The sequence below is a fragment of the Manduca sexta genome, chromosome 24, assembly GCF_014839805.1.
Source record: "Manduca sexta isolate Smith_Timp_Sample1 chromosome 24, JHU_Msex_v1.0, whole genome shotgun sequence".
Lineage (NCBI taxonomy): Eukaryota > Metazoa > Arthropoda > Insecta > Lepidoptera > Sphingidae > Manduca > Manduca sexta.
This window is the reverse complement of record NC_051138.1, coordinates 10214271-10237301: the sequence shown is the minus strand read 5'-3', so window position 1 is coordinate 10237301 and position 23031 is coordinate 10214271. Positions and strand designations below refer to the sequence as shown.

At 34.9% G+C, this 23031-nt stretch overlaps 3 protein-coding genes across 4 annotated transcripts; 1 reads left to right on the top strand and 2 right to left on the bottom strand.

The window, feature by feature from the left end:
• Positions 1–1066: 1066 nt before the first annotated feature.
• On the bottom strand, positions 1067–9476 carry LOC115445429 (beta-1-syntrophin). Of its 2 annotated transcripts, none has more exons than XM_037442438.1 (6): positions 8466–9476; positions 5968–6162; positions 5528–5757; positions 4632–4717; positions 4048–4540; positions 1067–3785 (listed from the first exon to the last, which is right to left on the bottom strand). In XM_037442438.1, the coding sequence occupies exons 1-6, from the start codon at positions 8959–8961 to the stop codon at positions 3678–3680; spliced, it is 1608 nt and encodes a 535-aa protein (XP_037298335.1). In that variant the 5' UTR covers positions 8962–9476; the 3' UTR covers positions 1067–3677. The 2 variants fall into 2 exon arrangements, with proteins under 2 accessions (XP_037298335.1, XP_037298336.1); XM_037442439.1 differs by having other exon boundaries at positions 5540–5757.
• Positions 9477–10336: 860 nt separating this feature from the next.
• On the top strand, positions 10337–16009 carry LOC115445408 (zinc finger protein 431). Its single transcript, XM_030171665.2, has 10 exons — positions 10337–10589; positions 10657–10782; positions 11600–11777; positions 11886–12002; positions 12248–12483; positions 13191–13309; positions 13729–13837; positions 14668–14820; positions 15030–15225; positions 15783–16009. Exons 1-10 carry the CDS (start codon positions 10494–10496, stop codon positions 15929–15931), a joined length of 1479 nt encoding a protein of 492 aa, XP_030027525.1. The 5' UTR covers positions 10337–10493; the 3' UTR covers positions 15932–16009.
• Positions 16000–21449, bottom strand: LOC115445407 (tyrosine-protein kinase transmembrane receptor Ror). The gene is made up of 4 exons (XM_030171663.1): positions 18982–21449; positions 18762–18904; positions 18460–18609; positions 16000–18026 (listed from the first exon to the last, which is right to left on the bottom strand). The coding sequence occupies exons 1-4, from the start codon at positions 21259–21261 to the stop codon at positions 17660–17662; spliced, it is 2940 nt and encodes a 979-aa protein (XP_030027523.1). The 5' UTR covers positions 21262–21449; the 3' UTR covers positions 16000–17659.
• Between the last annotated feature and the right edge of the window lie 1582 nt (positions 21450–23031).

Here is a 23031-nt window from a genome sequence, read left to right as displayed (position 1 = left end):
TCGAGCTTCATATAAAACGCATCAAAGATGGAATCACGTTAGAGTGGTCCAGCCCCTGCTGAACTGTTCAATACTTATTGTAGACAAAACGCGGTCAGTCCAAGAGTACCTGGCCACTCAATCCACAGTAAATAATCTATACTATTATATATTGTTTGTTTGTTTGAACGCGCTAATCTCAGGAACTACCGGTCCAAAGTGAAAAATTCTTTTTGCGTTGGATAGCCCTTTATTCGTGGAGTGCTATAGGCTATATATCATCACGCTATACCCAATAGGAGCGGAGCAGTAATGGCTTATCTCGGGAACTACCGATTCGAACTGAAAAATTCTTTTTGTGTTGAATAGTCCTTTGTTTGTGGAGTGCTCAAAGTTATATATCATCACGCTATGACCAATAGGAGCGGAGCAGTAATGGCTAATCTCAGGAACTACCGGTTTGAACTGAAAAAAATCTTTTTGTTTTGGATAGCCCTTTGTTCCTGGAGTGCTATAGGCTCTATATCATCACGCTATGACCAATAGGAGCCGAGCAGTAATGAAACATGTTGCAAAAACGGGGAAAAATTATTTGTTTTGAGAGCTTCCGTTGTGTGCGCTACGTAAACGGTTAAAGTTATGCAACAATAATGTATGATGGGATTGTTCCTCTTAAAAAGTTCTAAAAAATATATTATAAAACAAAGTCCCCCGCTGCATCTGTCTGCCTGAACGTGTTAAACTCAAAAACTACCCAACATATGAAGATGAAATTTGGTATGGAGACAGTTTCGAGACCCTGGGAAGAACATAGGCTCCCGGGAAACTACTACTTTTATATCGGAAAAATTTAGCCTGAAAAACTTTATAACGCGGGCGGAGCCGCGGGCAAAAGCTAGTCATATATATAAATATAGTGGCAATTATTAATCGCAATGGCTAAAATTGTTGATTATATTTTTGACATATTTATGTTTTTAATTTCATAAATAGTTTAGAGATCGTAACAAAATAAAGAATGCTTTAGATTTAAAGCAAATAAATAGGAAAAGAGATAAAAAAATGCTTAGTAAAAAAAAAACTAAGATTGCTGCTTTAGGATTTGATTTCTCAATATATATTTGGGACCAAGACGCAAATACGTGTTCAAGAAAGCAAAAAATAAGCGCTTTCCATATTTTACACATGTTCTTGTAATTTGGAAACAATTATTCTCATAAATACCGCGTTCAAATATTGCCATTTCTTACATCAACATTTCACTACATACAACTACATAATATACAAAAAAATATATTAAAACACTTATGTTAGATTACATAAATCATTAAAAATAAAAAAACTGACTACAATCTACATTCTGGGAATGTACTTATATTTTATCGGTTGAGTTTCTAGCAATGTCCTTGTTTTATCCATGTCATGGAGGACTACATGGTTTTTGAACACATTTTTATCTATCTTCAAATATTTTTGCCATGCATGACATTTCTTTAGGACCTTGCTAAATACCAACCCGTACAGGCGACACTTCCTTATATACAAATTATAAAAATACATTGTTGTTACTGCCAATTGATTTATTAACACACCTTCTACAATAAAATTATTCAAACAAAACAAATTAACAGATTCTTTGGAAGAGTAGCAGTCGATGGCAGTTTCTTTTTGTTTCTGCCAATATATAACCATTATAAAGCTGTTGTTCGCTGTGCTTGGAATGACGTAGTTTGTACCTCAACTTAAACATGAAATATAATAGTTCTAATGAAGAAATACTTTAGAATAAAAATCTCCAATCATATGTCTCAATAAAAGACTGCAAAGAATAAACTAAATCGATACCATTCATAACATGTACGACACATCTCTAAAGATAAATAAATCGCAGAAACTTCTTTTTTCAGCAAAAAAGTTACGTAGTTTTACTGATAAAATGAAGTCCTTAAACGGAATACGAAACCTAATATAATACATATCATCACAGATAAATCGATAGAGATTCTGAACAAATTAAAACATCTTTTTAATACATCACCAATTCACGATTATGAATGATTTCAGGTATGAACTCATACATGGGCATCACACGTTTTTCTTTGTCTGGGGTAGGTAGAGGTTGAGGTTATATTTGTACTTGTTTAAAACATTGTGGTGGCCCTCAGGATGGATAGTACCATGGAAGATAGACGTCTCGCTGCCGTTGACACCGAGGCTGTTCCTGGATGCGCGGGGATTCCTGAGCCCCCACGACAAGCGACCAGGGTACAGCCGCACTAGGCGGCGCCGCGTAGGGACGGTTACAGACAACGTACGGCACTTTCCTCGGAGGAAGCTCACAATCGTCCCTTATAGGCCGAAGATGACCACCACCGAGTTTTAGTTGGTATGCTGTGCTTAGGGTTTATATAACGTAAGGAACTTGTCCTCAAAGTCGCCCAACGTTTACCACCTTACCGAACGGTCCAACATCGGGTCATAAGACGCCCGCTCAGTTGCCCTCCGCGAAAGCATCGCGGTAGTAATGACTCTCCGCGAAACCAATAAAAGGTAGATAGTAAACCTCTACCGGAGTATTACAACTGTAAAACTTGCATTGTTCCAGTTATGTTCGGTTCTCGTGTAAAAGAGGGTGAGCCTATTGCCATATTTATATCAGACATAATTCCAGACTCCAGGCTGATAGTCCGTAGAAAAATTCAATATCACTGAAAATAGCCACAAACTTTTTCATGTTTCGTTCTGTAAAGACCTTATAATTATCGGTCATATGACATTATATTTCGACGGTTCCGTACATAGATTTAATAATAATAGTAAGAACATACAACACTAATTATTATGAAACAAACGAAAAACTCAGATATATAATTTTTGTATAATATTGGGTTTGTGTGATTGTAAATATAAATATTTTTAATGCAGCTAATAAAATAAATAAAGCCCAGCATATTGTGGGTACAGAAAAACAAAAATAAGCTTACATATTATCGTTGAACTTTTTTCTAAACCCCCAATGACTACACACTTGACAAAGTTACATGTCACTTGGAACTTAAAGGAATCAGGCCACAATACACAGTAAACTGTCTTCTCAATATATGCCTAACATTCAAACACAACCGGAAACCTCAATGTAATAATATTACATTAACAAATAACAGCTATTGTTAGATACCTAATAGTTTCATTATCAGTTTTCTGAGAGCTGCATTTACCTTGAGATTCTTAGTAACAATTACGATTTACCTAAAATATTGTATTTCACAATGACATTTGATATATTTATGAGTAAAATGACTTATTCAATACTTTGGTAAAAATAAAACTGTGTGAGAAATTATGTCTTTTAAAAAAATCACAATTAGGACTACTGTAGATCAATATTAAGGGTATAAAACTAACAACTCGTTAAGATAAAACTTCTACATTAGGCCAACGAACTACGAGTTATATCTACATTAGGTTATGCAGTATCCATCGATTTTGAATGTAGTTTGACTCACTCGACCATCCATCAAGCGATACAATACGCATCTCATACATTGTATTAAATAAATCGTTTAGCCGGAAGTACGAGGCGTCGTTGTTTAAATTGAGCCTCTATTATTCCAATATTCATACATAATATGGGTTAAACTACATTACGGGGGTGTCGCAGTAGAAAATCGCCGTTCGACGGTGTGTGTGGTGTCTTGTTATAGTGGATGCGCCACACTCTCGGTGGGCAGCGAGTGCACCCGCGCCGACAGCAGGTTGTGCAGGATGAACACCGCCGGCTTCGGGCTGCCTTCCATGTCCAGCTCCTGGGATGTAAACATGCGAGTTGTCGATTTTACTAGGCAACCATTTTGTGACATGTATTTTCCCTTTGCGCTAACTGTATTCGAATTAACTTTTTTAATGGGGCCTTGGTCCTTGGCCTTGGTATGTCGAAATTTCAAACATCGAGTCGCTTGCGCATTCGCTTTCACGAAGGACTTCCGGATAGACCTATTGTGAACTTTTGTGAAATAAAAATACGTATTGTAAATTAAAGAGTGTTATGTATAATGAGTAATGACTCACGAGTGTATCGTCGTCGGCGAAGTGCAGCCAGAGCGCGGAGCGGTCGTCGTCGGCGGAGGCGCGCAGCGCGTGCAGCGGCCGGCGGTACAGCGCGCGCGCGCCGCCGCGCCCCAGCGACCCCGCCGCCTCCCACACGCACACGCCGCCCGCGCCCAGCGACAGGCGCGCGCACGAGCCGCGGAACCGGCAGCGGAACGTGAACTCCGGCTGCGCGCGCACGGCGTGGTGCGCGCCGTCCACCAGCGCGCCCGCCACCGCCGCCAGCTCGTGCGGCGTGTCGGCCCGCAGCGCGCGCACGCACAGCCCGGCCGCCGTGCCCGCGCGCACGCCCAGCGCCGCCGCGCCCGCGCCGCCGCCCGCCGCCGCGCCCGCGCCGCCGCCCGCCGCCGCGCCGCCCGCGCGCCGCCACCACGCCAGGCGCGTCGCCGCCAGGCTCAGACTCTCCGACGGCGCGCACCACGCCTCCGCAGACCACGGCGCCGCTTCATACAACCTGTACAAGGTATATATATATATCAGTTTCACACAATAATTGATTGCCTAAATACCGTAAACTCAATTCATTAATAAATATTATAACTGACCTTAACTCGCGATCTGTTATAGCAACAAATGTTGGTTGCCAACCGTCCGATTCGTCAGAGCTGTCAGATCCTCCGGAAGCACTTGTCTGTAAATTATTAGATATTATTTCCTAACAAAAAATGGTTCAACTTAATACTAATAGGAACCGTAGGCATACCAATAAGACAGTAATTATAAACCTGCATTATACTATATTATAATCCGGATTTTATAGCCACTTTTATAAATTGGACAAATAAGACAATAAAATAGAAATCGGTAAGATGGTTCAAAATCTACACGAAAAGAATGGTGAATCAATAATTTACTTATACCGGCTAACTAATCTCATTTGAAATGAAATGAAATGAAATGATTTATTTGAATCTGTAAAATGTTATACATTATTTAGATTCCGTCAATATTAACTCTACCACCAGTTCGGAAAGCAGTTTTCACCAGAGAAGAACGGGCAAGAAACTCTGGTGTTGCTCTTTTCAATCAGTTTAGGGTAAAGACCACAGTACATGATAAAGTAAGAAGAAAAAAAACAGAAAAAAGTTTAGAGCAGTTCATTTATAGGCTCGTGAAATAAGGAATAAATTAATTTAATTTTTTATATGACTGCACAACCCTCTCAGGAATCATGAACTTTCTCTATTATCCTTATAATTATTTCCTCCCAGTACCTCTAGCAATTAGAAATGTAAGCGAAATGGGCAGAACAGTCCACACAAGCAGCACCCGTTCACGAGTATGACGTATGTGCCAGCCATCGGCCTCCTCAACCATATTGTAGGGAAGTGGGAAGTTTAAACATTATTAAACAAACAGACATTAATTATCATTATTTTTACAATGCATTTAAACTCGTAAAAAGAATAGTTTTTAACAAAAATGACAAAAGTGGCAATACTAATGCATTCACATGTTCGTGAGGTGGTCGTCGCGCGAGCCAGCCAGCATATCGCACATCTCCGAGCAGCGGACGCAGGCGCGGACGCGCGCGCGCCAGCGCAGCCCGCGCGGCGCGCCGAGCCGCCGCGTGCAGCGCGCGGTGCCAGCCCGCCGCCGCCGCCGCGCTGCCCGCCCGCAGCGCCAGCGCGTGCACCCCGTCCGGAGAGTAGATCTCGATCGTACGCTCCTCTGCGCAGCACGTAAATAGTAAATACCAACACAACTTATTAACATAAGCATATTATGTATCAGAAAATAGAAAATCTTCCGACTAATTTAATGGTGAAAAAAATAACCAGTAGGTATAATTGCAGAACCCTAAAGTCTAGACAAAATAACAAAAATGCTAATTACTTCACTACATACAAAAATAATAAACAATATCATGACAGAATTTACCTGGATCATGATGACGTAAGTTCTTAGCGACACAGGCCATTAACAGCGGCACGTATCGCGTGTCGGCGCGGCGGCGGCGTGGCGATGGTGGCGAGGGCGGTGCCTCTGCCATGTACCCGCGTTGCAACTCCCACCCCACCTCGCTGATGATGGACGCCTTCCGGAAATAAGGCGTCACCTCGCGCAAATACTTCACTGCAAATCCATAAAGAAACTAATTAACCATAAAAATAATAAATATCACAAGTTACTAATCTTATCTATATTAAACTAACTAATTGCAAAGTTTGTGAAAGTGTTTGGATGTTTATATGTAAGTAGTAAAGGCAGTAACAACTGCACAGATTTGGATGTAATGTGGCACACACATAGACTATTTCCTGGATCAACACCGAAGTTACGTTTTAAAGTGGTAATACAACCCCAGGAAGAAATAACTAAAATATTTTAAGTGGTTTTATAAATAAATGTGCGCTGGTGTAGTACATGATGACATGGATTGCTGATTATTTTACAGACTTTCCTAAAAAGAAGGTAGAGGGCAAAGCAACCAGTTAGTTACATATAAAACTATACTTATCAATACAGGATTGTCACAGTACTACAAAAATACATACATTTCTATAAGTGACAATGGCCAGCAACCATAAAGTTATGTTGAGTTCCAAATCAAGTTTACGTAATAATGCATATTGATTACTACAAGCTGATAAATTACACCAACTTGATATCTTACATCATATCAAGAGTGTTGGCAAAACAGACCTCTATGTAACTTAGTGAATACTAATTAATTAACACATAATGAATATTCATGCAACCAAAACCAGTTTTGTAGCAACAACTTAACATATCAAGTTACATACAAAACAACAGTTTCATGTGACATTTTGACCTATTTTAGGAAAACTCGCTCAACAAGTCTAGTAAATAATCAAAAATTATCAGTAATAAAATATTAATAGAAAATTATTGAAACAGCTTTTTAACATAGTATTATCATAGTGTGTGTAATTAAAGAGATTGTCAAAGGTGCAATAATTGCACAAATAACTTGTTACCTGATAATGCCTTATTCAAATAATGGTTGAACTGGGTTGCCATCACACTTAGTTTTTTTTATTTTCTTTGATAAATAGGTATAAATATAGAAAGTTTATATAGACATTGCAAACTTTGTCCTATAGACCAGCAGTAAAACAAGTGGTTACAGATCCAACTGAGACACTACAAAACTTGTCACATAGATGTGTGTGAATATTCCTAGGTACTTATTGAATCTTATAAACTATTCTTAGGTAATTTAAAACTATTAAATATGTCTTTACTATTTGGTATTTTAAGTTATTACATTTTAAATAGTAGTTGTACCATGAGAATCTCCCACACTACCTTACATCATAAGGTTACACTTTGTACAAGAACTTACAATTCCATAATACAAGCTATTAACTGTTGTTCACCAAAAAATACCATTATATTTTTAAAAATGTTTCTTACCTCATCAAAATAAATATAACTACTGTGAAGTTACAAAAAACATAATTACAGTGTTAACATTGATTCAATTTTGATAAAAGTAATAAGCAGACTTACCTAAGCTTCTTTAAATAGAACAATGTTCGGTATTGTTCTAAAATTATCTTAATTGTTTGCTCTGACTCATACTGTACTGTTATTAGACATATACATAGAATGACTTTATAAATATTTTACTCTTCATAGTTGTATCAAACACATTTACTTAAGGATTAAGAACAAAACATTACTTTTTTGTGTTATGATTACTTTTTAGAGGATTTGTGACATGTCCATCCTTAATGCTCAATATCAAATTTATTCAGTTTGGCACCTTGCGATTTGCAAATTGCAATATATTATATCTATTTAAAAAAATGTCTTTGAAAATTAAGTATACAGAAAAATATTTCATAACATGCACAATAAAGACTATTGGACTATGTTTCTATTTATTATTCCAATTGAGATCACTCATCATCTGTGTCACATTCATTAAAATCAATTAAGGGGTCAGGCCAAGTATGTCTAGCAAATAACCTACTGCAGTTGAATGTGTGTTTTGTGGTTGGTTCCCAAAATGAACTTACCAATAACATTCATTCAGTTATACTTCCTTAACTAGAAATATGGAATTTTAGTTATTGTTTTATAGGTAGATACCTAATAGATAACTGTTGTAAGTTAACACCTTTACCTCGAATTTTAGGCAATGACATAAAAATGTTAAAAGAGAATTTTATTTTATTGTTAAGTTTAATAATTGTGTATGAAACTGATTGATCTTATGATGAAGTTACAAGAAAAACCCAGGGCGGGATCATAAAAATCTAGTAATTTAATAGACAAACACATTTGGCGTTTGCATCCTTTACAGCAAAGAGAATTCAATTTATCATAACAATGACACAACTAATATGACAAACCAGGGAGGAACTCTTTCTGGGTCTTAGAGTACAACAGAATCTACTACAGCTCACCTTCTAACTGTACCATTTTGCCAGCCCTTTTCAAAGCTTTAACAGCCTCTTCATGTGTAGCATCCTTTAAATCCTCCCCATTTACAGACAGTATAGCATCACCAACATACAACTGTTCTGTAAGATCTGCTGCCATGCCCTTAAATATTTTCGATATTAATATCGGCATATTATTCTCTATTCCACCTTTAATTGATATACCAAGACCATTATTGTCTGATTTAACCACTTGGACAATTCGTTTTTGGTTTGCGATGGCTTCCGGGACCTCTGTGAAGTCGCTGTTTGGTGTTTCGACGTTATTGTTATTAAGGGTACCGTTGAGAGTGGTGGTCGCGTCGTATCCATCGTCAAGGCACACACTGAAGTAATCGTCTTCCAGAGAACAATGTACCCGGTACCACACACCGCGCACCAGGGTCTCTAGTAACCCAGAACGAACGCAGGTTGCACTTGGACTGTCGCTGCCGCCGCTGGATGCTCCGTTTTCCACCATAATTTCTCACCACAATAATCACCAAAATATAAAAAACAATCCCAAAATTAAAATTAGAGAATATGTGATCGACTGACGGTGTTTTGAAATAATTAATTCATCCTTTATTATCGCGGAACGGTGATGTAAAACTTTAACTAAATCAAAGATTTCATCAAAATCACTGATCAAAATACAATCTTTATTTTCACAAGTGTCCACAATCGATACGCAATTTGACGTTCCGCAATTCACTTGCTTTGGTTAGTTAGGTTCTAACTTGTCAAATTTTTTCCAGGGTTTCTACTTACAATTGGACCTACTTATGCAAACAGGAACCAATACACACATGTGCCAAAATCGAGTTAAGTATGTAGAGAGCTTTCAAAATGTACCTTCTATCCTCTCTGTAAAGATCAAAATGATATGACAATTTTTACTGAACAAACCGTTTTCAACACAAGTTTACCAACCCACATAACACTAGTTGTTCAATAAACTAACAAGATCCAAGCCCCATGGTAACCGGAAAATCTAAAAAATCTACGAAATTGTTTTTGTTTTTACAAAGAACCATCCCATAAGACTCACATGATTTTTACGTCAAGCTTGACGGAAATGCAAATATAGAAGACGATCTGGAAGGTTTTTCGGGTCAGTCTGATTTTGAAGTAGAATAATATTTAGATTAAGTAATTTTTGATATTCCACAAAACATTTTAATATAAGAATTTTTATTTTACATAACTATTGTACTACGCTATTGTATTGGGTATTACCTGTAAAATAGTTGTATGTGGAAATAAATAAAAATATTTTTTCAGTAAAATATATTAAATAAATATGACATTTTATATTTTTATTATAGAATTATTCCAAGATAAAAAATTAACAAGAGATCAATCCACACAGAAATAGTTTTGCTAAAAGGAACCATTGAGTTATTTTTAAATTCCTTAATTATGTTAAATGATTTTCATCAATATTATATTTGTATAGATAGAATAAAGTATTTTTTACAATATTGTAAATATTTTTCGTCCAAAATAACAAACAATTGTCTTGTATACAAAAATTGGACAAAAACAGCTTTTTCTCAAAACTATCATTGTGTGGGTTGATTCCCTTTTGCGTAAGTAGGTCCAATTTTAGTTTTGCCTTAAGAAAATTATCCCCAAAATTTATTCATATACCTATTTTAAAAAATCCCTATTATTTTCCTATCATAAAAGTATAATTTCAATTGTATAATGTGGATCTTTTTCTCCCTTGAAACTTCAAAGAGGTACCTACAATAAATGTTGGGGGTACTGATACATTACATTTCTTATCATTCATTCTTAAGCCACAACCCTAAAGTCAATCGATAGTAGTTAATCTATGGATTGTGAACTTATGTTTTGTCTATTGTCATCAGCTGTCAACTGTATATATCTGATACCTATTATTTACCATATTTTGGCGATTTTGGCTTTGTGTTTATTAAATGGAAATTCGCACATTTCTTCTTCGTACAATACTAATTATTTAAACCACGTTAAATAGACTAAACAATGGAAATGTGTAGAGCATGTTTATCAACGGATAGTAACATGTTACCGTTGGATGAAGTCCTTATTGCAAAATATAATTTGCTGACCAATCTTAACGTTAGTGTTGTAAATAGCTAATACTCATGCTTTTAAATAAGAAATCTTTAATGATGAATTTTTTTAGGTTGCAATGACGGATGGTTTGCCACACTTAATTTGTCGCAATTGTTCGGAAACTGTAAATCATTTCATTGCGTTCAGAGAAAAATCAACAGTATCCGAAACTACACTAAGGCAAATATTGTATACAGTAAGTTATAAAACAAATAACAAATGATTTTAACAGCTATTATCAATCAATCAGTCTATCGCTAACCACTGCTGAATTAGTATGTTTTTAAAAAAAAGTTAATCTTTGCCTGTAAGCGTTAGAATGATTAGGTCTCTTAGGATTATGTATCCTTAAAAATAAGTCATCGTTGTAATTTCATACAATGGGATTTGTAAATAACTGAAATCACTTCCTGTCTTAAGATTTCTACATGTTGGCTTCAATCCCTTTCCAAGAGTAGTGGCAAGATGAAAAAGATCATCATTTTTTTTATCATGCATTGGCTGCGGCATTTAAACAATTAATTAACTTCAGTGTTGCAGACCACACATTAGATGTTTTAGATTGGCAAAATACAACATGTGTTTTGTTGCACTGCCTATATGCATCAGATATGTGCTCCTGCCTTGGGTTTTGAAACTGTCACATTTGTCTCGACAGGCTGTCACATTCCTAATATGTTACAAGTTCAGCATGCAGACTTATACTGGTGGTAGTACTATAGTTATTTTGAATTTTTGGTAGAGACATCACTCTGAGGTCCCAAGTCCAGTAAAGTAATATTGGGTATTTCTATGTATCCAGCTAGTGTCTGGAATTTGTGCCTGATTGGCAAGAGACTCACCTTTTATGACATCATAGGCTGCAACTTTAATTGTAAAAAATGAATTCTCTGGTTGCATCTCCGCCTACCCCTTTAAGGATTAAGGGGTGATACTTTTTTTAGGAAAATATACATATAATATAACAAACAAAGCAAACCAAACTATTATACTGTTTAAATCTTATTTATCAGGATGTTAAAAAAGAAAACTACCCACTTAATATTGATGATGCAATAAATGAAAATATAATAAAGCAAGAAATCATAGATGAAATAAAAAATGAAGATGCAATATCAGATGACGAATATGAACTGCATGAAGAATATCAGTATCTTGTGGAAGTTAAATCTGGCCTGATAAATTCTAAAGGTATTTTTGTATTGAAGTTTTGAAATCAATAAAATGCACTAATACTGTATAATGTATTATCTCCTGTAGTAATTAAACATCAAATTTCCATTACAAAATTAATTTCAGACTCAATATCTAAAAGATGTAAAGAAGAGATTAAAGTCAGTAAGAAATTGGAAAGCAAACCAAAAATAAAAGGATGCCCTAAAATCAAGGAAGAGGATGAAACAAATTTATTTTGTGGTACGTAATAATATATGGTAGTTCAAGCATAATATTATGAACTTTTATTAAAAAATATACTTGTTGAATAGAAAAACAATTTGAAAAATATTACAGGTCAGTTTGCATGTTAGTGCTCCATTTTTTATTATGACTGCAATAATATCTGCAACGCTATATTGTCACTTGTCTTCTCTGCTAACTATATCATGGCTTGAATCTTATATTTGTCTTTTTTTGTAATAAAACTATTTGATTTATTTAAGGTATATGCACCAAAGTATTTGAAAATAATGATGAACTAAAAAAACATTTGGAAAGTCACAAGAATAGCAAGCATTGCCAACAATGTGATGAAATGTTTGATGGTTGGTCACAAGTCCTGGGCCATAGACTAATACACATACCCAGAAAACAAAAACGATGTCATATATGTATGAAAAGATTTGTATCCTGTGTCTATCTTGAATATCATTACCGTAGTCAACATGTGAGGGAAGAAGTAAGTTTAGGTATGGCAAATGGGGTGAATAGGGATGGATTAACCAATTGTAACAAGTTGATTCCTGTTGAAACTAGAATTTTAAAACTCTATAAATTAGATAAGTTTATGTGTATGTATGATTTAGTCAGTATAAACATTATGGTTCTCTGCATCTCAATTCATCCCATTTTACAGTAAGTATATAAATAATTTATTGCAGTCATTCTGAACAGAAATAAATTACGATGTAGTCTTTACAAAAACTGTGTTGTCGCGAGAATAAAAGTTACTTTCCTTTAAATCAATTTGCAGTCTTCAATAGCCTTGTTGCAAAATTATTAAAAAAACTGTACACAATTTTCAATTAATTATGTTTGTTCTATTTGGTGTAATTCTATGACTTTTTATGTATACCTGTTGGTGGAAGTTAATATTAAGTTTAATAGTCACTATACAGGTGGATTTTTGAGATGGGGCAGCAAAAGGGAACATAATATATTGAGTTTATTGTTATTCGACTATTTTTAAGAGTAGTACTTAGTTGGAAATGTAAAATTAAGTATTTTTTAATGATGTTTATTTTTTCGAAACTCGCGCTTTTTCATTTCACATATCCAGTTAGAATTTTTATTGTAGTGTTATTTTCATGTTGTTTTATTTATTAACGCAATATCAAAATAACCCTGTATATAAATTACGTAGCGTTAAAACATATTTTATTTTAGGGGACCAAATTACGATGCAAGCAATGTAATACATTTTATGACAATCCTAGAAAGTTCAAAAAACACATGTGGTCAATACATGGTAATAAGAATTATGTATGTGATTACTGCTCTAAAAGGTAAATTAATTGTATGCATGAGCTGTAAGAATAACCTTAATTTTACTTTTTATTGGTTGATCTGAAAACTCTATTTTGTTTTGTCTACATATTGCTCTTACAATATTTAAAGATTTCTTTTAATTTTGAACTTTTGTTTAAGTACATATTATAGTGGTGAATATCTTAACAAATATAAAGTTAGTGTTGTGGTAAAGAATCTTTGACACGTAAGTCTGACTCACACTTGACCTGTTGTTTTTTAACGTCTAGGAAAGTGAACGACTGAACAGTAGTGACACTGACCTGAAATCAAATCCTCTATTATGATTTGTTTAAGTTAAGAACATTAAAGTTATGAATAAGCAATTTAATAATTATAATAGAACTCTAGAAACGTTTATAATTCACTATGGTTAATCACATTTTAATTTTTACAGATACAACAGCAAGACTGTATTAAGAAAGCATATATTAATTCACATGGGCACTAAAAATTATATTTGTGATATATGTGGTTTTAAATCTAACTTCATTGGTGGGTTGAAAGTAAGTTCTTACATCTTTTAAACTTGCATCTTACTAATAAAAGTTTTATGTGATATCTGTCGTAGTTAAACAATGACTTATTTCGGCTCCTCTTGATATTACATTTCATTCGATACAAGTACAACTGAGTTCAATAAACATCCCTACTATCTTTGAATCGATTATGAGAATGGCCCAATCAAAATAAATTTAGTTGTAAATGCTTACCTATCGATAAGTTATTTTTATTCCTTTATTTGCGGGCTACAGGTAAAGATAGAGTTTGGCGTCGTTCATTTATGTCAACCGATAGCATGTTTTGCTAGTGGTAAGCTATTTCTATCCGCCCCAATACCGAGTAGCGACCACCGTACACAAGGAGTAAAAACGCCCATAGTAGCCCACGTAAGATGTTGCCATCGGGCATCACCTATATATATCCGGTTTGAACAGGCTGGCATAATTTACTGACAATTTATTATCTGTTCAGTCGATATTATATCCCACCACTCAATTTACCATCAGGCCAAGAAGTTACCTCTGGCGTGCACAACAACGTAAAAATATACCATTTAATACCTATCACAGACATTTATATTTTATACAATATATTTTATTACTCAGGTAGCTGATATTTTTATACGTAAAAAATAATTCTTAATCAGTATCCCAAAATATAATTAAAGTTAAACTATCGATTTTATTGGTAAACCAGCTTCTGTTTCGAACTTAAGACTGTTAAAAGTTAGGAAATGTAGCAAACTAGGGAGCTACGTCGCAAAAGATTTTCATGACAGAAGCCCGCAGACGCCATGCCGGGTTGATCTCTCTAATATGGTATTTCTTTACAGGATCACAAAATAAGAAGGCATACTGCAACTAAAGTGTACTGCAAAGTTTGTGATAGGCCATTTCAAAATCAACAGGATCACGATAAACATAAATGTCAAAAAAAAATTGTAATGTGCCCTGTTTGTGGCTTACAATTCAGTAGGAACATGAAGGTAATATCATATTATAAATTATTAATTCCCATATAAAATAATAATATTAAAATTAATAGTTTTTTGTATTTGATCTGGTCAAAGAAATCGCCCGATCTGAATTTTATTAATTCAGTTCTTTATAGCAGATAACAATATCATAAGATGCGGATACACATCATTTTTAAAGTTTAGTTCTAAGAAAGTGATTAATAGTCCCTAAATTTCAGTTATCAAGACACATGAATGTCCATACCAATATACCGAAGTACGAATGCAACCGATGCCCTGCTAAATTTAAATCTAGTTATTCGCTGAAGGCACATCAAGACCGCCACGACGGCAACCGCACGAAGCACTGTGAATTCTGTCCTGCCAAGTTTTTTACGGGCTCTAGTCTTATAAAACATCGTCGGATACACACAGGTAATAGCTATAAAATATCGCATCATATCGGTAGTGGAGTGGGCAGCATAGTCGCGCTGTGAACTGTGAGGTGCTGGATTTTATCACAGGCGGATTTCGAAGTAAAAAAATATACAAAATTTCTCAGGATCAAAAATTGTTTTTGAACGGACAACGAATTTAGATATACTAGTTGTATTTCTGCCTACCCTATGGGTGAAGTGTAAAGTACGTTTGCAGATAAAATAAAATTATACAGGGTAATTTTAACATTGCGTTAATAAATGAAAACAAATACTTTTCTTTAGTCTTTACCTATCCTAACATTGGGTTAAATTATGGTTTGAATAATTTATTGTACAGTGTTTATTTTAAGAAGATAAGTATGTAGTTTTATTAAGTAGTAATGTCTAAATGACCTTGTATATAATACAATAAAATATGTGTATTATACCCACTTCTGATTTTATGCGGCATATTTATGTGTACTGAAAGTAGTGACTGGGTAGTTCGTGTTAGTTGGGGTAAATTCAGAGCGATATTGTATAAGGCAATAATGAATAACTTTTTTTTTTCAGGGGAAAAACCTTACGTGTGTAAAGTGTGTAGCAAAGGCTTCACTGGAAATTACAATTTAAAAGTTCACATGAAGGTCCACGGCGAATATAATTTAATCAATAAAAGAAACAAAGAACCAGATTCAAACGAAATTATTTCCATTTTTTAGAGTTTACTGTTGTTATTTGTTACCAATTGACGAGTTCATTTTACGTATAAAAAATAAATATAATATGGTTAAAAAAAATCAAAATTGTTTATTTTAGAAATGCAATTTACATGTTATTACAAAACTAGCTGTATCACATACAAAAAAGTCTTTGGCAAGGTACGGAAATTCTAGTCACTAAACTTTATAAAGATTAAATTAAATAATAAATCATAGCATCAATATGTACTTTTACTTAAAGCAATAGTAAACTTATAAAGCATATAAATATTCTATAGCAAACGCTAATTACAAACATATGTCATTATTTTTATAATAGTAATACACAAAAGTAATATCTGAACCCAACGATCGTTATGGCAAATGGTAGTAGGCAAGATTTCTTCAAACACAAATACTAATATATTGACCAATGTTGTTCTAGGAACGTAAACATTTTTCTGACTTTGTTTCCCATATTTCTTATCATTTCAAGGTAACGTAACTATGTATAAGTACATCTACATAGACTGTATATTACCATATGTAGGTGCGTTGTTTTATTTAGGAGGGTAGGATTTAAGCAATCCCAGATAACAATTATTTGTAATGTTGGTAATACACTTGTTCGCCTTTCTACAACTAGGCTGATATAAAAAGCGCAACCGCTTGCTAGTCTTTCCCGCGGTTCGTGAGCGGGAGAGAGGGGGGGCGGGGACACTACGCGTGGGTCACTTACGCGGAGACTATAGTAACATTGTATTTATTTATTTATATGAAAAAGATATGTACCAAATTTAATAACTGTATAATTTAAAAAAATACATAAAATCAGTCTCAGAGAATTTTAGTAGCAACCTAGAAACATTATACCAACATAATAACCCGATTTGTTTTCCAATCGAAAAATAAACATAAGAACATAAATACGTAATAATTAAATGAGAGCAAACAAAACACGTTAGTAATATCTTGAATGCAGTCTCGATCATTTTAGTATCTACAGGTGCAATTTATATGTACAAAAATTGTACTTGAATCATCTTTTGGTACATGACAACCTTTTAACAAATAATAATTTCCAAAAACTTTCATAATTTATCACGCTATTTATACAATATGTTTACAAGATTGTATTTATCGGCCGATTTGAGCAAACGATTCAAATTTTCGTTTTGATTCGATTACGAAAATAAACCAATCAAATTAAGTAATTTGCATGCGAAAAAAGGATTCTGATTGGTCCATTTTCGGGATCGGTAGAAAAAAAATTAAGATCGTTTATTGGAATTGGCGGTTAGTCAACGAAAAATCAACTGGCAGTGTTGTCTTGTGCAGTATTGGCTAATAGCTACCAATAAAATGCCCGTTGGCAATAACACCGTTACACCTAAGTTCTTAAATTAGTTTACGACAAAAATCATTCTTACAACTAGACTCATTATTACAATCAAATCAAAGTAACCTATCCTATATTTCGATTTTGAAACATAAATAATACTTTTAATTCTACATTAAATAAGTCAAAACAAATACATCACTACGAAGTATTCATAACTGACCTACAACAAAACCAATTTATAGGCGATGTTTCATGCAATCAATTTACGTAATTGTTAAAACACAACCTCAAACAATCGAATTTATCTTTCGTCGAAATACAATGACTCTTACATAGGCATACTCTATTGCATTTGCCCTGAAGTAAAAAATCATACTGGACTTCTTGATCATTGAGCTATCTATAATTTATATTTCATTGCCGTGTTGTGTGTTGGGTATCCTAACAACAAATTCTTTTGTTCCCATAGCATTTTTGTCATTATCTATAAGTGATCCAGAACCATGTTTTTTTGACTTAGGAGCTAAAGGGGGCATTTCACTACATGTGGAGCAATTGTCATCGGTTGCTTTTGAACTGGATCCAACAGTGCTGAATTTCTTTAAGCTACCGGTGGCTAGAGAGCCATTGGACGATGAGCAATGAGCTGGCAATAAAGGTACTCGTTCCTGCAAATCTCGACTGGAACCCGTAGGTCTGTGGCTGCAATTGCTCGTACTGGAATCTGAGGGCGCCGCGTCAGGGCATCCATTCATTTGTATCCATTCTTGTATTCTGAAATACAAAAATATATAGATACTTAGCATAATGATTTTTTTCTATTTAGGGGTTGGCAGAGGTGTACCTTCAATTCAAAAGCAGTAATAAATAGCGGGCCTATTGTTCATTACTGTATACAAATCCAGATTTTGGCCTAACATTGAGCACAAAATCTTTATACTCATATACCCAACAGAGCATATTCAGAGACAACACGGACGGCATATCGCGTACACAATACAACTATGCCCCTGAGACGGTCATATCCAAATACAATATTAAATAAAAAGAATACATTAAAGTTGTATACACCTGTAAAAATGTGTCACCTAGAATAAGTGCCTAATATTGAGGATCTTTCATATGTATTTTTCAGTGCTAAATTGTTGGTGTGTCTATTAATAAATAAATAAATTAAAGTGAGTTTAGGTTCAGCTTGATGTAGTACCTGTTGACAATTTCTTCAAAGTTGGGTCTGCGATGTGGCGTGTGCTTCCAGCAGTCCCGCATGAGCGCGTACATCGGCGGCGGACACGCGGCCGGCGCGGCCAGCAGCTCGCCCCCGCGCACCATCGATATCACTTCTTGATTACTATATCTACAAATCAGATAAATGAAAAATCTTATCAATATACTATTGCTGTCATTGTTTGACCCAGATTCTTTTGATAATACAATTGTTTTTTAAACCAAAAAATACTGCATAGCCATTACCCTGATAATATTTTCACATGATAAAAAATGACTAACCCATAATAAGGCTGCAATCCATAACTATAAATTTCCCAAAGAACAACACCATATGACCAAATATCACTCTCAGTAGTGAATTTTCCATAGAGAATAGACTCGGGTGGCATCCATCTTACTGGGAGTAAGCTTTTAGATTGAACCTGTAATCATTGTCATTAGTTAATTACATTTGAATTATAAGTACTATAGCTATAGAAGAGAAATAAATATATCTTACTCTGTAATAATCTGAACTATAAATATCTCTAGACAAGCCAAAATCAGATATCTTAACAATAAAATCATCAGACACCAAACAATTTCTGGCTGCCAAATCCCTGTGGACATAATGATGGGAGGCCAAATATTGCATGCCAGATGCAATATTGTGTGCAATGTTTAACAGCCTCATGGGAGGTAACCCTTTTCCAGATGGTGGTGCTCTCCCCATTAAAAACTCATGCAAATCACCTCTAGCCATGAACTCAAACAACATACATAATGGTTCTTCTCTAAGGGCTACACCAACTATGCACACAATATTCTCATGATTTAGTTCTGAAATCAAATCAATTTCTCTCCTAAAATCAGCTTGAGTTTTAGCAGAAGCATTTTCTTTCAAAGCTTTGACTGCAACAAATTGTGTTTCTCCATTATTTTTCAGTGCTCCTTTGTAAACCTTCCCAAATGCACCTTCACCCAATTCCTCTAAAAATTTTATTTGTGATAAAGAATATTGGGGTATTCTCAGCACTGCATTACCACGGGTGGTTCTAGTAAGATGTGGCTGATTGCTGATATTATTTGTAAGTAAATCTGTCATCTCTATAGGTGAATTTAGTCTAGAATTTCCATAGATATTTTTATCAGCATTAGGTAAGTTAATGTCCCTAATGGCAGCAGCATTATTCTTATTCCTATGTCGATAAACAAGACAAATAATAAAACAGGCAATTGTTGCAATGAGGAGGACCAAAATAACAACAATATATATCCATATTTTATGTGCACATTTTGGTATGTCACACAACTGCTTCTCAGTCTTACCCTCTTTCTCCACAACACACCAAGGCTGTTCTTTTATTCCTCCGGGGTTTCTACAGTAGCTATGCTTGCCAGCAAGCTCAGGGTATTCTGACATTCTTACATGCAATTGCTTTGACCACTCAATGCACGGGATGCCACTGCTGGTTACATTCACTTTACCCAAATATCCAATGCCATTTTCCCAAAAGCATTCATCATCTGAAAGCAATAAAGCTCCAATATCTATTTTAAGACAGCCTGGATCATTTTCAGGCAGGTCTTGGCATTCTTCTAGAGTCAACTGTTGTCCAATGTGAGGGTGTCTCTTGGCTATAGCATATTCCTTCTGACACAATTCATTCTCTAAGATCTCACAATCTTGTTTACAAACACGTCTAAGGATTGTGGCATTGTAACGATAATTAAACATCTCATTTGTAACATTACTACTTTTAACATACACATTTGGCAATGTACCATAAGGTAAATTCTCAAAGACTACTGGAGGCACATCCTCTGTTTTATTATTTGCATCGGGAAGAAACAAAAACATGTTTTTGGCATCCTTGAAAAAGTTAACATTTGTAGTGTAAGGATCCCTGCAAATTGGAAAAGTTGAATAACACAGGCTGGGGCGAGCATACCTCTCACAGTGGGTACTAATCTCATTTGAGAATTTTGTCACCTGTATTGCTGTTTTGAGTTTATCTTCAAGTATGTGTTGCGTTGTATCATAAGGAATGTAAACTATTTGACCTTTAAGATGTGCTGCACAAACCTCCCCTGTATATTCCTGACAAATTGGCTCAAGTTTTTGAGGAAGAGAAGAATTTTGTGCAGTTGTAATGTTTTGCGCTTTTATATTCTCAGAAATTAATTCAGGTGTTGTTTTCAAATTGACAACTAGTTCATTTACAAAGTCTGCATTTGGGAAAACAGATGGATAAGTTGGTATCTCCATAGCATCTTCAACCTTTAACTGGGAAGTTTGTTTCCTCTCAAATGTTTTCTTTATTACACAGGTGTAATTGCCTTCATCCTCAACATCTATATCTTTTAACCTAAGATTTGTGCCTATAGTTCCGTTTTTCTTATCGATTTTCGTAGTTATTTTTGTTTTAGTGGTTTCCTCTATATTTCTATCATTTTTTAACCAATATACTTTAACGTTTTTCAAGAGAGTCTGTTGTATATGTTCAGGCGGTAGTTCCGACAAGGATGTTTCGCTTCCTCCTTTGTTTTTTGTATATTTCTCGACTTTAGTGTATTTCATGTAAGCTTCGCACTTAAAACGAACATCAGTACCTGCGGGTCGTCTAATCACCGGTGGCGGCGTCTTAAAGAAGTGTATGTCAAGCGTTATATTCCATATTTTCTGTTCTGATGTAGAATTCACTTTCAACGTTGGGATAGAATCTGTTTTATCACTGATCGTCGACTTGCTTTCACATAAACAGAAGCACAAAATAATAAGTACACAAACGAATTTCATGACTGTTGCGTCCCATAACACCTTTCTATAACTAAACCTAGTGTAAACTTTCTAAACTCCACTCATTAGCGCACATTCATATCACAAATATCTAATTTTTTCATGTAATTACTATTTATTCTCAGAATTCCTAGTATTCGATCGAATGATGTGACCATAATGTTTCATGGATTTGACAACTGAACTGATTGCTGAGAACGAATGAAACAAAGACAATTGTAAGTAGGGCACTGACAACATCTTTTGAACATCCGTTTGTATCTCAACTTTTTTTATCAAGTTGCCATCATTATTTTTAGTGCTTTAAAAAAAATTATAGGGTCGCTAGACCCGGCTCTCGACAGATCTACCTTTACTGGTGATTGCTATAATGGTGCCTTAGTGTTAGCGAACGGGGCAACCGCCTAAAGCTACAAATTTCGATGGGCATATGTAAAAAATATATATGCCCATCCAAGAATATATATAGAAAATATGTTACTCTCCCTCGCCAATCTGTTAAATAGTCCTCGCAATGATCTACCACTTAGAGCTTCGCATTAGTCAAAGCCGTCATCTAATTATTATATTCGTAGTGACTGCCTATTCTCTGTTTGCTGGGTTGAATATTGAAGGTAAGCGTAAGGTAGGTGAGTTTAGGTAGGTATTGTAACTGACTTTGGAACGATCAACACATCAGTTTGCTCCGTGACAATGAAAGCTACAAAGTCATCGAAACGTCGGAAGAAAATTAAAATATAAAAACCACCATACAATTTTTAGCCTCTTATCATTAATTGCGAACGAATTCACAGTTTCGGATAAGTTACGGATAATATGTTCCGACAGGTTTTTGTTTCACCGCTCACACACCATCTTGTATATATGTAGTTTGTTTGTAATTTTTAGTCATAACATATTAACCTCATTCATAAATAGTATTTTTTTTTTTATTTAGGCGTAGGTACTTATTTAATAAAGTGAAAAAATAGTGGTGTGTTACGTACAAAATTGATTTATAAGGACAAAATGCGTCCAAAGTAAGTATATACTTCAATTTGGACATTTTTGATCAAGTTGAAGGTAATTTTGCAAAATGTAAACAGTGTGATGAAAACTTTGCACGGAGAAGAGGTGGCACTACTTCACTGAAACTTCATCTCAAATTAAAACACAAAGGTTTTCCGAACACCCATGTCCCCCAATTAGTTCATCATCATCATCATCACGATGACGACGAACGATAGTTATTAATCGTTGCACTACTGTATTACATAATACGTTTATTTTACTTTATTCTAATATCCGTAACCGAAACTAACGGATAATCCGTAATAATTACATATCCGTAACCGTATACGAAACCGATATAATTTTATTCCTATATCCATATCCGTAATTTCATATCCATAACATCCCTGGTATTATGTTCTATTTTGCAAACGAATAAAAAATAATAAAATAATTTACCTCTTACCTATGAAGACCTCCATTTGAAGAGTTAAGTATTGCATCAGATATAAAAACAACAAAAGAAAAGGATTTCCGTACGCGAGTGTACAATATAATGTCGGTTACAACTCGCTGCGTACCTTCGGGTAGTTATAAAATTGCCAGCCTCTGAGAGAAAATAGAAAAGATTTTCGTTATGTACTGTAGCTGTAAAAAGCGGCGATAGCCTAATTGGTTTTGGAACGGACTGTCGAGACGAATGTCCGCAGATACAAATCCCAAGGGCACACACTTCTGACTTTTCTAAAAAATATGTGTGTATTCTTTGTGAATTATTGC

Excerpts from the sequence above, each read along its gene's own strand:
- LOC115445407 (XM_030171663.1), bottom strand. The coding sequence starts at position 21,261 with ATGAAATTCGTTTGTGTACTTATTATTTTGTGCTTCTGTTTATGTGAA. Across the intron at positions 18,905-18,981 it reads ATAGTTCAGATTATTACAGA|GTTCAATCTAAAAGCTTACT; the intron begins GTAAGATATATT and ends CAATGATTACAG. Across the intron at positions 18,027-18,459 it reads TTTGAAGAAATTGTCAACAG|AATACAAGAATGGATACAAA; the intron begins GTACTACATCAA and ends TTTGTATTTCAG.
- LOC115445429 (XM_037442438.1), bottom strand. The coding sequence starts at position 8,961 with ATGGTGGAAAACGGAGCATCCAGCGGCGGCAGCGACAGTCCAAGTGCA. Across the intron at positions 6,163-8,465 it reads CAAAATGGTACAGTTAGAAG|TGAAGTATTTGCGCGAGGTG; the intron begins GTGAGCTGTAGT and ends ATGGATTTGCAG. Across the intron at positions 5,758-5,967 it reads CTTACGTCATCATGATCCAG|AGGAGCGTACGATCGAGATC; the intron begins GTAAATTCTGTC and ends CGTGCTGCGCAG.
- LOC115445408 (XM_030171665.2), top strand. The coding sequence starts at position 10,494 with ATGGAAATGTGTAGAGCATGTTTATCAACGGATAGTAACATGTTACCG. Across the intron at positions 10,783-11,599 it reads TAAGGCAAATATTGTATACA|GATGTTAAAAAAGAAAACTA; the intron begins GTAAGTTATAAA and ends CTTATTTATCAG. Across the intron at positions 11,778-11,885 it reads TGGCCTGATAAATTCTAAAG|ACTCAATATCTAAAAGATGT; the intron begins GTATTTTTGTAT and ends AATTAATTTCAG.